Source organism: Python bivittatus, unplaced genomic scaffold (assembly GCF_059951505.1).
Source record: "Python bivittatus isolate LINGU-HERP-01145 unplaced genomic scaffold, Pbiv_v1 ctg000580_np1212, whole genome shotgun sequence".
In the NCBI taxonomy this organism is placed as follows: Eukaryota; Metazoa; Chordata; class Lepidosauria; order Squamata; family Pythonidae; genus Python; species Python bivittatus.
This window is the reverse complement of record NW_028277087.1, coordinates 18,034,198-18,050,220: the sequence shown is the minus strand read 5'-3', so window position 1 is coordinate 18,050,220 and position 16,023 is coordinate 18,034,198. Positions and strand designations below refer to the sequence as shown.

The 16,023-nt window shown below is 40.8% G+C and overlaps 1 protein-coding gene across 6 annotated transcripts in view; it reads left to right on the top strand.

The window, feature by feature from the left end:
• Window positions 1-16,023, top strand: part of AP5M1 (adaptor related protein complex 5 subunit mu 1) — a 16,734-nt gene extending 711 nt beyond the window's left edge. For 3 of the 6 annotated variants that reach the window (XM_088149696.1, XM_007422927.4, XM_007422925.4), the window contains exons 2-9: window positions 554-867; window positions 4,484-5,129; window positions 6,512-6,739; window positions 7,512-7,651; window positions 11,319-11,404; window positions 13,821-13,936; window positions 14,517-14,613; window positions 14,882-16,023. In XM_088149696.1, the coding sequence (XP_088005822.1) occupies window positions 800-867; window positions 4,484-5,129; window positions 6,512-6,739; window positions 7,512-7,651; window positions 11,319-11,404; window positions 13,821-13,936; window positions 14,517-14,613; window positions 14,882-14,964 (1,464 nt within the window). In that variant the 5' untranslated portion in view covers window positions 554-799 and the 3' untranslated portion in view covers window positions 14,965-16,023. Of the gene's footprint in view, window positions 1-5; window positions 868-4,483; window positions 5,130-6,511; window positions 6,740-7,511; window positions 7,652-11,318; window positions 11,405-13,820; window positions 13,937-14,516; window positions 14,614-14,881 lie in introns of those variants that run through there. The other 3 variants (XM_025163200.2, XM_025163198.2, XM_088149695.1) reach the window with 2 other exon arrangements.

Sequence of the window (16,023 nt, the reverse complement as noted above, 5' to 3'; positions counted from 1 at the left end):
CGTTGTAAAATGGGGCTCTGCTTGGTGCAGTTGAGGCCTGTTGTTTCTGAGGGGGTTTAAAGGAGGCGATTCCCTGTTATGAAGGAAGGCCCTTTCGGAGCAAGGACTCTGCTATTTAGGGGGGATGCCTTAGGAATTTGGGGGCAGAGTGCAGCTCCTTGGTTTACGAGGATGTCTTTTATAAAGAGGGAGGGGAGAGACTCTTTGTTCTGAAAGAAAGTCTGGCTTTCCAGCGTGGAGAGAAGCCTCTCAGTGGAATAATACACTAGCGTACCTGGAAGTGTAGCTGGGTTTCTTCCTAATTTGCAGGTTGTCTCTCTGCCTGCCACAAGGGTCAGGGTGGGGTGTGGATCCTCTTTCTAGAGCTGGGATGTCCAAACTGGGAAGCCCTGCTTTGGCACAAGGAGCTGCTGACCTACAAAACTGGGGTGTTGGGGTGTAACTCCATACAGTTAGAGAATGGGCTGGGTCTAATTTGGGTTGAGAGGGCCTTGTTTTCTTTTGAAAGCTTACTGTCCAATACACTAAGGCTTCCCTAATCTGTCTCCCTTAGATTTTTGCATGGAATGTAATTAATGAGAGAAATGTGTTCTAATAAGTGCACAGCTGGTGTGATTGTGGAAAGGGAGTTTGGAGGAGAATAAGAGAATCCAATCCTCCCATGCAGAAGCAAGTAGCAGCACTGGAAATGAGAAGGAAGAATTTATGAGCCACACTCAAACAATGCCTACAACTGGAAGCTTCTTGGCAGTAAGGCTATCATGGACAAGGTGATCTTGCAGTCTGCTAACTAAATGTGATGGCTCTGAGAGGACTGTGGCTGATCAATCATGAGCAAGGGGTGCAAAGCTCGGTGCTGTTTTCCAGGTAATATAGTGTATTTGTCTGGTCCATGCCTATATAATAAATATATGTTTCTTTTTCTGCAAGGATTGGCACCCTATGCCAATTTTTCTACCTTTTTCTGTCTGTATTGTGAAGCAGAACTCACATGAATTAAGCCAATGCATAATGAGCATCCAGCAGTCTTTAGGAGTGAATCCATAATTTAGCAGAGCGTATGCTTACATACAGAGAGTCCCAGGTTCAGTCTTTGACATCCCTAGCTTTGGTGTCTCAAGCAAGTAATGAAAATGAACTGCCTGTTACTACATAGAGAGAGATCTGTGAAGTCCTTGGGGTTTTCTGAGCTTGGTTCTTTTGCAAACGTTTCATTACCCAGCTAGGTAACATCCTCAGTGCTAAAATGGGATGGGGTTTGCTCTCTATTTATGTGCTGTGGCCTGCCTTGCCAGTGCTGGTAGGGGTGGGGGTTTTGTTTGCTCCTCTGGTAGTTCTGGTGGCACACAATCAAGCAGTAAACATATGCTAATCAAAGAACTGAAGATGTTACCTAGCTGGGTAATGAAATGTTTGCAAGAAAAGAACCAAGCTCTCCACAGTTCAACCCTGAGCTACACATATTCACCTCTATTGAGAGAGAGAGAGAGATCTCAGAATATACAAGCTTAAGCTAAGTGGACAAATAGACCAGCAATTATACAACTTCTTTCCTACCTAGCCTTGTACAATCCAAATTTACTTTGGATTGCAAATACAAGATAAGGTTTGTATTGTATTTAGGTTGCTGCTTTTAAATGCCAGATCAGTCTGTAATAAGGTGCTCCTTATTGCCAAGTTGATTATCACAGAGAAGGCTGAGCTGGCATGTGTCATCGAGACGAGACGTGGCTGGGACCAGAGGGAGGGGTTCCTCTCAGAAATGTGCCTGGCCAGTTTTCAAGTGTGGCATCACCCTAGACTTCAGGGTGTGTGTGTGTGTGTGTGTGTGTGTGGTGGTTATCCAGGAATCTCTGATGGCTACCAGGGGCATCGCTCCACAAGTGCCCAGTTGTGAGACCCTTTTTGGCTCTAGGGACCAGCTGGGATTGCTGCTAGTATACCAGCCTCCCTGCTGCATAGCAGCCTCCCTGTCTGAGCTCCTAGACCTCACTGGAGGATTGGTGGTGGAGATTCCCAGGCATATGGTTCCTGGGGACTTCAACCTGCCTTCCCTGGGAGTGGGGTCAGAGGTAGCTCAGGAGTTCATGAAAACCATGAATTCCATGGGCCTATGCCAAGTCATCTAGGGCCCAACTAGGAATAGCGGTCACATACCTGATTTGGTGTTCTTGTTGGAGTGGTGCCTGTGTGATTTGGAATTGGTGGACCTATCTCTGGTCCCCTTGTCATGATCAGATCATGCCTTGGTGGCTATGAGCTTCTCTAGAGCCGTACCTCTCCACAGGGAGGCAGGACCTATTAGATTGGTCCACCCTCAGCAACTGATGGACCCTGATGGGTTTCAGAGGGAGCTGGGGGTTATAACTGAGGAACTGCTGCGTAGTCCTGCTGAGACCCTAGTTGCCACCTGAAATAGGAGGGCGACTGTGGCTTTGGACAGGATTGTGCCCATGCGACCTCTCCTGACCTGTGGACCTCATTGTGCCCCGTGGTATATGGAGGAATTGAAAGGGATGAAATGGATCAAGAGACGTCTCGAGTGTCACTGGCAGAAGATGAAGAACGAACTTGACCAAACACAGGTAAGAGCTGTTATTAAAGCCTTCTTCATGGCGATTTGTGTGGCAAAGGGGAAGTACTTCTCTGCACTAATTGCATCTGCAGACAATCGCCCAGCGGCCATCTTTAAGGTGACCCAATTCCTTATGGGGAAGGAGGACTCAGAGGTCTACCTGCCAGGGCACACTGAAGAATTTGCTGATTTTTTGGAAGATAAAAATCACTCAGATTTGTTCCCAGTTAGATGTCAGCATGGATGCTGGTCTGGTGGAGATGCCTGGGGTAGGTTTTTGCCCAGTTATCTGGGAATGGTTTGACCCTGTTGCTCCTGTGGAAGTGGCAGGGTCCTAAGGAATGTGTGAACACGGCCATCTGTGTTTTAAATCCATGCCCCTCCTGGTTGGTGAAAGCCTCCCAGGAGGTAATGTATGGATGGTACTGGCAGTGATTAATGCATATCTGGAGGAGGGGGTGGTGCCCCAGCCTTTTAAAGAAGCTGTGGTTCGCCCCCTTCTTAAGAAGCCATTGCTAGATCCCACCCTTTCTATATGAGCCATTATCTCTATAGAACATATTATGATATTGCAGGCTTATTTGCAGCTTGTACTGGAGATGGGTTGAGATTATTGATTTCTAGAACAAATGGGTCATTCAACCTTAACCCAATGGAGTAGAATTGCTATTCTATTCTCTAATAAAGATTGGAGAAAAGGCCAGAATAAGTAAAGTTCTATATCTGAGCTGCAAAAAGCTGGTAACCACTAGGTGGCAGTAAAGAGATATAGAAACATATGCCCTGAAAAAAGAGTTTGATTAAAGGGGAAGAATTCACACCATTGCAGAATGGAAAACCCTGTTTATGTCTAAACAAGAATATACTCTGCCACCCACAAGCCTCTGCTTCTTTCATGTGAACGTTGCAAGAGTTGAAATGAAAAACCTAAAGACAGACCCTATACTGTTTCTGAAAAATCTGTACACAAACTGTGATGGTGATTGTTTAGGTATAGCGGTAATTGTGGTCTGCAGTATAGACTCAGGAACACTTCAGGCATCCTTCAGCCAAACTGGGAATTAGAAACAACAAATAAAACTCTTCCACCATGCCAAGTTCAAATACCAACTCCACATAATACCAATTATCCCCTTTTGTTCATTTCTACTATACTTTAAAGTTACACTGTCAACTTGACATTTTTGAATTAAATTCATTTGGAAAAAAAAAGTCTTGCTTCTGACAGAGGAGTCTTTTAGAAATAATTATTGTACAACATACTAGTTAAACCCATTTGTTAAGAAATATGTTTTTCTGCTCTCCTGGTGATATTACAAGTGTTTGATATTTCTTTCACACTGAATAATGAAACAACTATAGGGCTGTAGTCAGTAATGAGAGATACCAGTGCAGCCAATGATAATTAACCATTCTGAACAGAGAAGTACAAATCATTGTTTCTCAAATAGTTAGACTGGCAAATGATGAAAGCATTGTGTCTTTATGATTAGCATATCTTGTTGGTTGCAGAACTATGAACAGTCAAATGTTTAGGTTCCTCAGTTAGGATAAGGGAGGCATCTCAGCAATCACTAAAGGAGATATAGTTGGGGATATGAGTGCTTGTTCATGTGAAAGTGAGTTGAATGCATGAATATCAGAACATAAGAGGTGCAAAAAAGTTCATTGTGTCACTGCATGAAATGCTTGCCTTTTCCATGAAAATATGTTGGAGACAGTTTATGATCTGGAACAGGACCTTAGCGAATTAACTCCAGCATCAACCTAATCTAGTTCAGGTTTTATGCCATGTAGAATAATAACTGATGCAAAATGATCTTCAGTACCTGATCCAGATTTGTGCAAACAAGAAGACTTAGCACTGAATGTTAATGTTTCTGCTGTACTTCTATTTCCACATTGCAGGCGTTACCCCACAGTTGAAAAGCGAGCAAAATTTTTCAATGGGTCAAGTTATGTGCCAGTACCAGAAGATGGTCCTTTCCTTAAAGCACTACTTTTTGAATTGAGGCTGACAGATGAAGGTCAACACTTTTTGGAGCGTAGAGATGGCTGTTCCAGAATCAACAAGACTTCAGTCTATACACTACAGGTTGAAAGGAGGGACCTCTGGCCTGTGGTGGCTTTCCAGAAGAGTGGGTTGATTTATGTTGGCCTCCCATTAGTTGAGCAGTCCATCATGCCACGACCACCTCTCTTCAGTATCAGTGGAATCTCTCAGGCTTTTGACTTCTTGTCAGGGCTCCTGGCGTTTATGAACTCTAGTCAGAAGGGTGAAGCAGAGAGGAGTGCCAAAATTGGCCAACTGCCAAGTTTGATTATGCAGGCCTGTCCTCTGGGCACTCCACTAGATGCAAATTTAAATGGCTTATTGGAAAACAGTCACATTGCTCTAAATAGTCATACTCAGAAACCACCAGCTTGGAGAAGCAACACATACAAGGGAAAGCCTCAAGTTAATATCTGTATCATTGAAAAAGTCAAATCTGTCCAGTATGACCAAAGGGATGTGGCAGACATGTGGCAAGTTTATGGAAGTGTAACATGCAAGGTAAGATGATTCCTGGTGCAAATCTCTATAACCTATTTGACACATGGATGCACCTGGAAAAACAACTGTTCAGCTCATCTTGGTGTGTAGAGAAGCTGAACTTAATATTTTTAATGCTTCAGCATGCCAAAGGAAAAATACTGCTTCTTTAGACTAGGTTCATTCTGGTAAATTAAACCAGAATGAAAATCTCACTTTACAGTTATGCTCTTGCATATCTCGCTCATAGCTTTGCTCATTTAAATAAGAACAGAAGCTGCTATTAACGTTTTTATCATTTTATATTGAGTTTTGGTTTGTTTATCAGATTTATATATTTCAGTATACAGTGTTCCACATGCAATCCTTATGTATCCTCATAATAGCCTCATGAAATTGGTCAAACTGAGAATCAATGACCCATTTCAGACATCACACCATATCATATATTGCTATAACTTGACATGGAGGAGTTGAAGAGATTGAAAACAAAAGCACTAAACTGCTCTAAATCATGATTTGCCTGTGTACATTTGGAAGTCCAAACAAATTTCAATTCTAAACTGTGGTTAATTTAAATCATGTTTCAGTATGATTGGAGTAGTAGCACTGACAGCGTAATCCAATGAGTGCTTACTCCAAAATATATGCCACTCTTTCCAGTGTGGCTTATACTTGTTCACATTTTTTTAAGACTGCAACTTGAGTATAGTTGACAACTAAATAGTGATTTGAACCTTTATCTTCTTGGTTAAAAAAATGAGTAGTTTACAGTGTAAATGACAAAGTCTAGGTTGGGAACCAAATTTAGATGTTATCTATTTACATATGCAGTAGGTAAAATACTATACTAAATCAATACTTTTATAATACAAAAAAAGCTAAAACAGTGTAACAAAGAGGAATCATAATCCTATGCTATAACATGTATGTTGGATTGTGAAAGTCACTTACCATCAACTTCTGTTAAAAGGATCTATAGACCATAGCGAAAACAAAAGTCTTGCTTGGGATTTTGAAGGCTGTTGCTAGTCAGGGTAGATTATTGTGGTGGAATTAATCATTATACTTTGTATAAGGCAACATTTAGAGAATTGAGGATTGTAATGAATTTATTTTAAACATCAGTTCTGGTATTTGTTGTGCTTGTATTTTGTAGTGAAATAATTAAAAAACCCAGACTGTTCTGATCTAGAAACCAGACTTGGAACTAAAAAAATATGATATAAAACTAAGGTTTATCTTAGCTACAGAAATTATGTTCGCCCACTCTTTACCCTAAGCTAGAGAAAAGTTGAGGTTTCCTCTTGCCAGAAGATAGCACATGATTTACTGTAGGAAGAGTATGTAAATTAGGTGGTTCACCAGTGAGTTCCCATTCTCTTGTGTTTTTCTCTTTGAAGTGTGACGTAGAAGGCACTGCTCCCAATGTGACTATTGGCCTGAACCTCCCTGCCAATGGTTCTCCTCTCCAGGATATTTTGGTCCACCCCTGTGTAACATCCCTCGATTCTGCTGTTCTGACTTCCAGTAGTGTTGATGTAATGGATGACTCAGCTTTCAGTGGACCTTACAAATTCCCTCTAATACCGCCTTCAGATCTGTTTAATCTGTGCTTTTACACTTCCCAGGTAAGGTTTCAACATGTGTAATGAACCAGTCAGGAACAGCATCATCAAGTGCTTGCCAAAGTCAGTAACTATGAAACATCTGATAATGGCTCCTATCTTGAACTGGAAAGAAGAACAGTTGATAGGACAAACAGCTTGGCTAGACTTGTTAAGGATATTGAAGTAACAATGCCCATCTATTTAAATTTATTATGAAAAAATGCCTTAAATTGAACTTTTAATGAAACTGTTTTTACATGTGAGTTCATTTTTACCTAATTTTCATGTCTGGAAGGCAAGGCAGCTGCAATATCTTCCTTGGTAATAGCTTGGCTTCTCAACATGACAGATGATCCCTTCTCAACTATGTGATTCTGAAAGGAATTTTCAAGTTAGCAGTGGCCCTCCAGCTCATTACATGCTTTGTGTGGTGTTAGGAGAGCTTTTGGCCTTCATCCTAGAAATATTTCCAGCACCCTGCTGATCAGTGGTTTAGAGAATCTAGCTTGCAAATGAGTTGTTAATTCCTATTTTCCATTAGAATTAAGCACTCTCTGCCTAATTATCTTACTGTTTAGCCATCACAGAGTTTATATCTGACATCTGGAAGCTGTCATCCCATTTTAATTTATTTTATTTTAAATGTGCACCCTTATCACATACTCCCAAAGAAGCCTAAGGGTAGCTTTACAACATGCTAAAAATGGAAACCAACAATTTATAAAATACATAAAATGATTTTAATTTAGAAATATAACAAATTCAGCTATTTATCTCTGTGCATCCCAACCAGGTACCTGTTCCACCTATTTTGGGATTTTATCAACTAAAAGAAGAAGAATCACAGTGGAAGTTCACAATTCACCTGAAACTTCATGAGAGTATGAAAAACACTTTTGAATACTGCAAAGCTTGTATTCCCTTTTTTAACCGGTAAGAATAATCCCTCCTTCCCTCCCTCCCCTCAAATCAGCAAAACAAAGACCTCTTCATAGAATAGAGATTACTGTTTGGAGAATGCTTGAAAAATCTCCATTTATAAAACTGATTTTTTTTTTTTTTTTTGGTCGGAATAGCTGAGTGTGTTGGTACTTCAACAAAGTAGGAAGCATTTTATTGGTCTGTCCCAGGCTTCTGATAGACCCTGTTGGGTTTTTAGAGGGTGCTTGAGAAGGCTTCTGAGGATCTACTATAGTTCTACGCAGGCCTTAGTTTCCTCTTGGACTGAGAGGGTGTCTGGAGCCTTGGATCAGATTGCACCTTGTGGCATCTCCTTGCATGTGGAAGCCGGTTTTCAGAGGTGCTCTGGGAGATGAAGCAGCAGAGCACCACTGGAGGAAGGTGAAGGACAAATCTGATTGAACACGGATGACAGCCTTTATTAAGGATGACATCATGAGAATAAGAGTGGCAAAATGGAGGTATTCTTCCTCATTTTGCATCTGCAGATTCTCACCCCATGGCCCTGTTAAAGGTAACCTGCTCTCTTTGTGGGAGAGATGGTTCAGAAAATCATCTGAAGGGCTGCTGTGAAGATTTTTTCAAAGCATCTGTCAAAATCACTTGGATTCACTCTGAGCTGGACTCCAGCTGTTAAGTTGCTCAATCATGTGGTTATCTGGGAAGATTTTAAGGCTATTTGTCCTGAGGAAGTGGACTGGCTCCTTGGAACTGAGAATGTAAACTCAGCAGATCCCTACTTGGTTGGTTAAGACATTCTGGAAGATGAGTGGTTGAGTCTGGATAGTGGTGAATTCATTCTTGAGTGAAGGAGTGAATCTGCCTGCACAGTGGTCCATCCCTTCCTCAAGAACCCATTCTTTGACCCATTGGTGTTGGATAATTTCTGAGATGTCTCCCATCTTCCCTTTTGGAGAAGTGTCATTGAAAAGGCAGTCAGTCAGAAGCTTCAGAGAGCTCTAGAGGAAACAGATTGTCTGGATCCCTTTCAGTTGGCTTTCAGGTCTGAGCACAGTATAGAGATTACATTGATTGTGTCTATGGATGACCAGTGATGGAACCAGAATGGGGGTGGTGCATATATTCTGGCCCTCCTTAATCTCTCAATGGCCTTTAATACCATCAATCATGGTATCTTTGTGTACAGAATCAGGGGATTACGAGCAGGAAGGATGGGTTACAGTGGTTTTCCTTCCTCCAGTGCAGTTCTGGTCAGTGTTGATGGGGGGAGAGTTCTAGCCCTTGACCCTTGCTTTGTGTACCCCAGGACTCAATTCCATCCCCACTCCTTTTTAATGTCTACATGAGGCTGCTGAATGAGGTCATCTGTCAGCATGGAATGAGGTATTAGTATGCTGATTATAGCCAATTATACATCTCAGCCCCTGATCGCCCCTGGATACCCAAGTGATGTTATCAAGGTTCTGACTCAGCATCTGGAAACTGTAAGGATCTAGATGGAGAGGAACATACTCAAACCCAACCCTAGCAAGACCAAGTGGCTATGGATTCTGAGTCCCTGTGAAAGATTTTATACCTTTAGCAACAACAAATACAAACCAACACAGCATGCAATGTGGGGGTTCTCCTAAGAGCAGATGGAAGCTATGGCTTGGAGAGCCTTTGCACAAATTCATCTTATGTGCCAGTTGTGCCCTGCCCTGAATGGAGAGGCCCTACACATGGTCACACATGCCTTGATCATTTCTTATTTGGAATACTGCAATGCACTTTACATGTGGCTGCCCTTAAAAACTACCCTAAAGCTACTGCTGGTCCAGAATCCAGTGGTGCCGATAGTTATGGGTTCACCTCAGTATGCCCATGTAATGGCTTTGTGAGTTGTATTGATTGCCAGTGGGCTTCCAGGTGCAATTTAAGGAGCTAGTTATCATCTTCAAAGCACTTCATGACACAGTGCCTGGTTATTTACAGGACTGCCTGTCTCTGATTACTTCTGACCCTCTAACAAGGTTGGCGCACTCCATGTCCTGCCTTTTAAATGTGTCATCTTATGGGACTCAGAATATGTGTCTTTTCTGCCACTGCACCTATCCTACTTCCCCCCTGCCCCCCAAGATCCAGATGGCCCCAAGCCTGGCTGGCATTGGTCAGGAGAATTTATGATCCTGTCTGGTATGATTGTCTTATTGAATTGCCTTCAGCAGACTTTGTTGTTTAAATATTATTATTTTATGATTGTTTATTTCTAGTGTTTTGTTGCTTTAACTGCATACCACGAGTCTTTTCAAGAGGGCGGCTATAAAAATTGGCAAAATTAATTAATTAATATCTGCAAGCTGAGCTCAGTGTGAATGATGGCTAGGTGGCATCCCCTAACCAAACCTGGCAGATGATGAGAAGCTAAGCAGGCCTGGTCCTATTTAGTACTTGGTTGAAGGTCTGCTAGGATGGCTACCATTGTAGACTACACTGGGAAGTGAAAATACCTAAGAAGAAGGCAGTGGCAAACTGTTTCCATTTAGTACCAAGAAAACTTCATTGATCTGTCCATGAAATCACCCTTTTGCAAAGGATATTACCTAGGAACTCGGCTCAGTATGAGTAATGGCCAACAACAGTCATGCATATAGGTAGTCCTCACCAACCATTAGTTCAGCGACCCAAAGTTACAATGGTGCTGAAAAAATAACTTTTACAGACCATTTATGACCTTTGCAGTGTGCCTCAGTCACATGATCGCATGCCTGACCCGTGGTTTGTTTTTGTTTTTTTCTCCCCCCCCCCCCCAGCAGACCAGAGTGATTGGGCAAAAGGGATTGCAAGAAAGTAAGCTGTTTACAGCTTACAGTACTCTCTTGAAATCTCTTCCTCTCCACTCTGCCAGGCTGGGGGGAACAAGTGATTTCTGTAGAGGATACGCAGTTTCTGTAGCGTGCCTGTGGTGCGACCACATTGCTTTCGATGTGTACAAGGCACTAAGCAGGCACTCAAGCATTCCAAAGGGTGGGGAGCAGTTTGGAGGCAAACAAATCCAAAGGTATGAAACTGAGTAGTCTTGTCTCCAGCGGGACAGCACAGTCATGGTCATGTAATTTCCCACTTAGCCACCACTTCACTTAGTGGCAGAGTTGCTGGTCCCACTTCAGATCATTAAGCAAGAACTACCTGAACACAACGCAACATAGTTAACTTGAAAACTGAAATAGGATGTGAAGCTTTGAAAAAGAGAAGGTGAAAATGAGCCCTGGGGGAATACTTAAATTAATTATGTGATTGAATTTTATAAATATTTAAGTGAATTGTAAAATTGCAGTGTGCTTCATTGTACATTTTCTCTGTTATCATTTGAAATCCCAAAGCCACGTGGAATTAATTTACTTACCAGCCTTCTCCAAAACTGGACACATTCCAGACTTAAGGATTTTAGTTCCCACAATTATCCCACAAGCATGTCCATTGCTGAGAATTCTGGAAGATGAAATCCACATATCTGCAGGGCACCAAGAGTTGGGATGACTGATATAAATTGTTCATTTGTGTCAGACATAACGCATAGAAAAGGCATGTGCTGTTTTCTTAGTTGTTCAGAATTTACTCAAAATTGCTTTATTAAATAATAAAGTCATTTAGAGTCCCATTCTGCAACAGGTAATAATGCTTTGCTCTTGATTGTTAGGGGTCCTATTACACACTTGGAATACAAAATCAGCTGTGGCCAACTTGAGGTATCAAGAGAGAAAAGCTTACTGGTTTGGTTCATAGGTAAGTTAAGCATATTTGGCCCCATCTGATCTAAGGAAGGGCTGAAGTTTGTTTGGAAACACCTTGCCGGCTGCTTTGTTTACTAATGGAGTAAAGAATATATTTTGTGTTGTGTTTTATATCTTATTCCTGACAATTTCAATTACAATGGGAAAAATTCCTACCCAAAACTCTGGAGGACTGCTGATAGTACTGTATTGACAATACTGGGCTTAAACAGAGCAGTGTACATACAGCAGCTTCCCATGTTCTTAAAAATATCCTAGAGATCTCTGATAAACCAGGAATTCTGTCACCTAGGCCTATGGCTATCTTCTCTGTCTGGAAGGAAATTGAGCTGCCTTTTAAAGAGCATATTCTATCTCACCATCTTTCAAGCAACTTTTTTCCAAAGTAGATGAGATCAAGAGGCATGAACAATCTCTTTTGCAGCTAAATGTGCACTTTGGGGGGCCTTCAAAGGCCACAGAGTGTATGCAAGGTTATGCTCAAAATCCTACAAGCTAGGCTTCAGCAATACATGAACCGAGAACTACCAAATGTACAAGCTGGGTTTCGAAGAGGCAGAGGAACTAGAGATCAAATCGCCAACATTCGCTGGATCATGGAGAAAGCACGAGAGTTCCAGAAAAATATCTACTTCTGCTTCATTGACTATGCAAAAGCCTTTGATTGTGTGGATCACAACAAACTCTGGCAAATTCTTAAAGAGATGGGAGTACCAGACCACCTTACCTGTCTCCTGAGAAATCTGTATGCGGGCCAAGAAGCAACAGTTAGAACCAGTCATGGAACAACCGATTGGTTCAAAATAGGGAAAAGTGTACAACAAGGCTGTATACTGTCACCCTGCTTATTTAACCTATATGCAGAGTACATCATGAGAAATGCCAGGTTGGAAGAATCACAAGCCGGAATTAAGATTGCAGGGAGAATCATCAACAACCTCAGATATGCAGACGATACCACCCTAATGGCAGAAAGTGAAGAAGAACTAAAGAGCCTCTTGATGAGGGTGAAAGAGGAGAGTGCGAAAGCTGGCTTGAAACTCAACATTAAAAAAACTTAAGATCATGGCATCTGGACCCATCAATTCCTGGCAAATAGAAGGGGTAGAAATGGAAGCAGTAACAGACTTCATTTATTTGGGCTCCAAGATCACCGCAGACGGAGACTGCAGCCATGAAATTAAAAGACGCTCCTTGGGAGGAAAGCTATGGCAAGCCTAGACAGCATATTAAAAAGCAGAGACGTCACCTTGCCGACAAAGATCCGCATAGTCAAAGCTATGGTTTTTCCAGTAGTAATGTATGGCTGTGAGAGCTGGACCATAAAGAAGGCTGAGCGCCGAAGAATTGATGCCTTTGAACTGTGGTGCTGGAGAAGACTCTTGAGAGTCCCCTGGACTGCTAGGAGGTCAAACCAGTCAATCTTAAAGGAAATCAACCCTGATTGCTCATTGGAAGGATCAATAATGAAGCTCAAGCTCAGATACTTTGGTCACCTAATGCGAAGAGAGATCTCTTTGGAGAAGACCCTGATGCTGGGAAAGATTGAAGGCAAAAGGAGAAGAGGACGGCAGAAGATGAGATGGTTAGATAGCATCACTGAAGCAATGAGCATGAAACTGAGCAAACTCAGGGAGGCAGTGAAGGACAGGAAGGCCTGGCGCAATATGGTTCATGGGGTCACGGAGAGTCGGACATGACTTAACGACTAAACAACAACAACAACAAAAGGGCCAAATATTTTGGCCCATGGAGGTGGGATCAACACAAAAAAAACATAAGGTTTAGCATGCTTATTTTCATCATTTTTGTCAACACATTTCAGCTGTGCAAACTTGGGGGGCTTTGAAAGCTACCAAAAACTGGGCAGTGTGGCTGCAGTTAGCTGTAAATTACCCTCCCCTGCTTTATTACCTTCTGGATACCTTCCATTTTTATTTGCCACATAAAATGCACTAATTCTAGAATCTCCTTTTTAAAAAAATGTATGTGCCTTTATGGCACCCAAGGATATTTTTTTCCCTTGGTCTTTTTGTCAGATGTCACTTCTTCCATGAACATTCTTGCAAGCCAGGATTCTTTTGACCTTTTTGCCCTGAAATAATATCTTGCAAACTTTCCTGTTTCTTCTCAGCTGGGCTCCAGTACCAAAAGTGAGTCTGCTTGACCAAAATTACATTGAAGTACACTATGGGAAGATGTACTCTAAGTGGTAAAAAGATCCTTCTCCGCATGCTCCTTTTGTTCTTGGCTTTCCCCATCAATGTTTTATATAGGACCAGATGCTATTATCCTCCCTAGTTTATCCTTTAGGAGAAGTGCCATATAAATCTTAAAATAGCCCCTGTGAAATCATCCCTGTGAAATATTTATACCTGTTTTGTTTTGTTTTTCCTTTTACTCTAAAGGGCAAAAATTTCCCAAATCACTAGAAATTTCTCTTACTGGGACTGTCGCTTTTGGTCCTACAAGTCAGGATCAGCCAGTTGATGCTGTTTGTACTGGAAACACTGCCTATGTCAAAGTAAGTTGTGATCGTTAAGAGAAAATGGGGAAAACTGGATCTTAACTGTCTGGCTTTGGCATGGAAATGGGTATCTCTGTGCTCAGAGGATGGAAGTTCCTAGGTGCTGTTTTCTTTTGGGAGAATCCTTTGGGCTTTCAAGCTAGGTGAAGGAACAATAAGAATCTTTCCAAGAGATCTCATTTTCAGAGTCAGTTGGATATATGAGAAAGTTAACAACTGCAAGAACCAACCTCAGACTGAAATAGCTTTTCTTTTTCCAAATTAAAAAAAAAATTAAATCTTATCAAGGTAAAAACTGCTCAGAAAGCCATGTTGTAGCTAACTTAGCTTTAGGTTTAAAACAAATTCCTGAGGAAGTCAGCCTTATTGAACACAAAAAGACTTTATTATAGATTGACATATAGACCTTTGTGTTATATAGACCAATCGTTTGCATGTTTAAATTGGTTGCTGCGTTTCTTTGCAGCTGGTCTTAATTACATATAAATTGCTAGTATATTGCCCCCTCCCCTCCAAAAAAATTAAAATGAGAGTCACTGCATCTCTTTCTCAGTGTTCTTTGCTTGGTTGCCTTTAGCTTTATTTTAGAATGTTGGATTTCACACTTACTGGATGTTATACAGACCAGCATTCCATTCAGGTCTTTTCATCAGGCAAAGCAAAGATCAGTACAGGTGAGCATGTTACATCTTTGGCAGTTTAAATTGAAGCAAATACATTTAGCTTCCAAACATTTATGTCTGCAAAATTTCTGTTTATTGGCCTGAAAATCTGAGTTTTTAATGAAGCATGTATTTCTAAGTTAAAATACTCTGCCCTTTTATTATGTCTTATGAAAACATCTATTTTTTAAATTGCAAAATATTTTCAAAATCTATTTTGTACATTAGGATATAATCAGTCTAAGAACTTATTTTTTCTCTCCCTTTCTTTTAATTTTAGCTCGTGAGGTACTTTCATCAGATTACTACATCTGGAATTCTAAAGCCCCAGCACCTGTTGTATATAGAACTTTACTTTTCTAAATTTTCTGTTTGGTTTTGTACTAGGAAAGAAAGCATTGCCAAAATATTTTATATCTGTACCAAGCTTCTGTTTGGGGTAAAAGAGAATACTAAATAATCATGCATCTATTATTCAAAATGTTTAAAGTTTCTCTGTGAGCACACCATTAGAGACGTTGCATGATGTATAAGCTTTAGACAGTCAAACTTACCTGTTGCCAAATACATTACCTGGAAATTAAGATCTCTCTTGTAGGTATTGTTGAATTTACTGTCATATTTCTCAATCCTAGCTAAATTGTTGAACATCATTTCTTCCCATTGTTGGCCTTCAGAAAAATATTTTGAAGCAGTAGAAGTTTAAAAGTATCTCTGACTATATATGTACTGAAAAGTGCTTTGAGTTTTACATTGAGCGACCAGTCTTCCTCCACCAAATTAGATGTCCTCCAGATCAGTTGGATATATGAGTTTAAGCTATCGAAAATACTCTTGAATTTGTAAGTTAAATCTTGTTATGCATAAGTTGCCAGCTTTCTTTGCTGCCTTTATTCCTGAAAGGGGCAGCAGTTTATGTTGACACCTACTTCACTCTTGCCCTTATACTGACATAAGAATTGTTGGTGTATTAGTTTCACAGACAATTTTTAAAACTATAGTTTCCAATCAGAAGTAGCTGGATTTATTTGATTTGTATTCCATATAAATAGAACTATCAAGGCAGCTTACAACACAAAACTATATACACAAATAAAAACTTTAAAAAAATACAACGCCATGCAGCCTATTATTAAACAATTTTAAAAACCCAGATTTTAAGGTTTGTGTCTTAACTATTTTCTTAGTACATTCCATAGTAAGGGGATGACAAAGGAAATGACCTTCTGTACTTGAATAATAGGCCTTCAAGAGGGAGGACATATTTAAAAGGGCTTGTCTGAACATATTGTCATCCAGGTGGTTCTCTAAGACTGTAAGTCATTTGTCTGTTAAAAGAATAAAACAGAATAGGCTCTGACTTAGGACAAAGCTACTGCTTTTTCAAATGAATCTACTGCTGCACTGTACATAAAACGATTA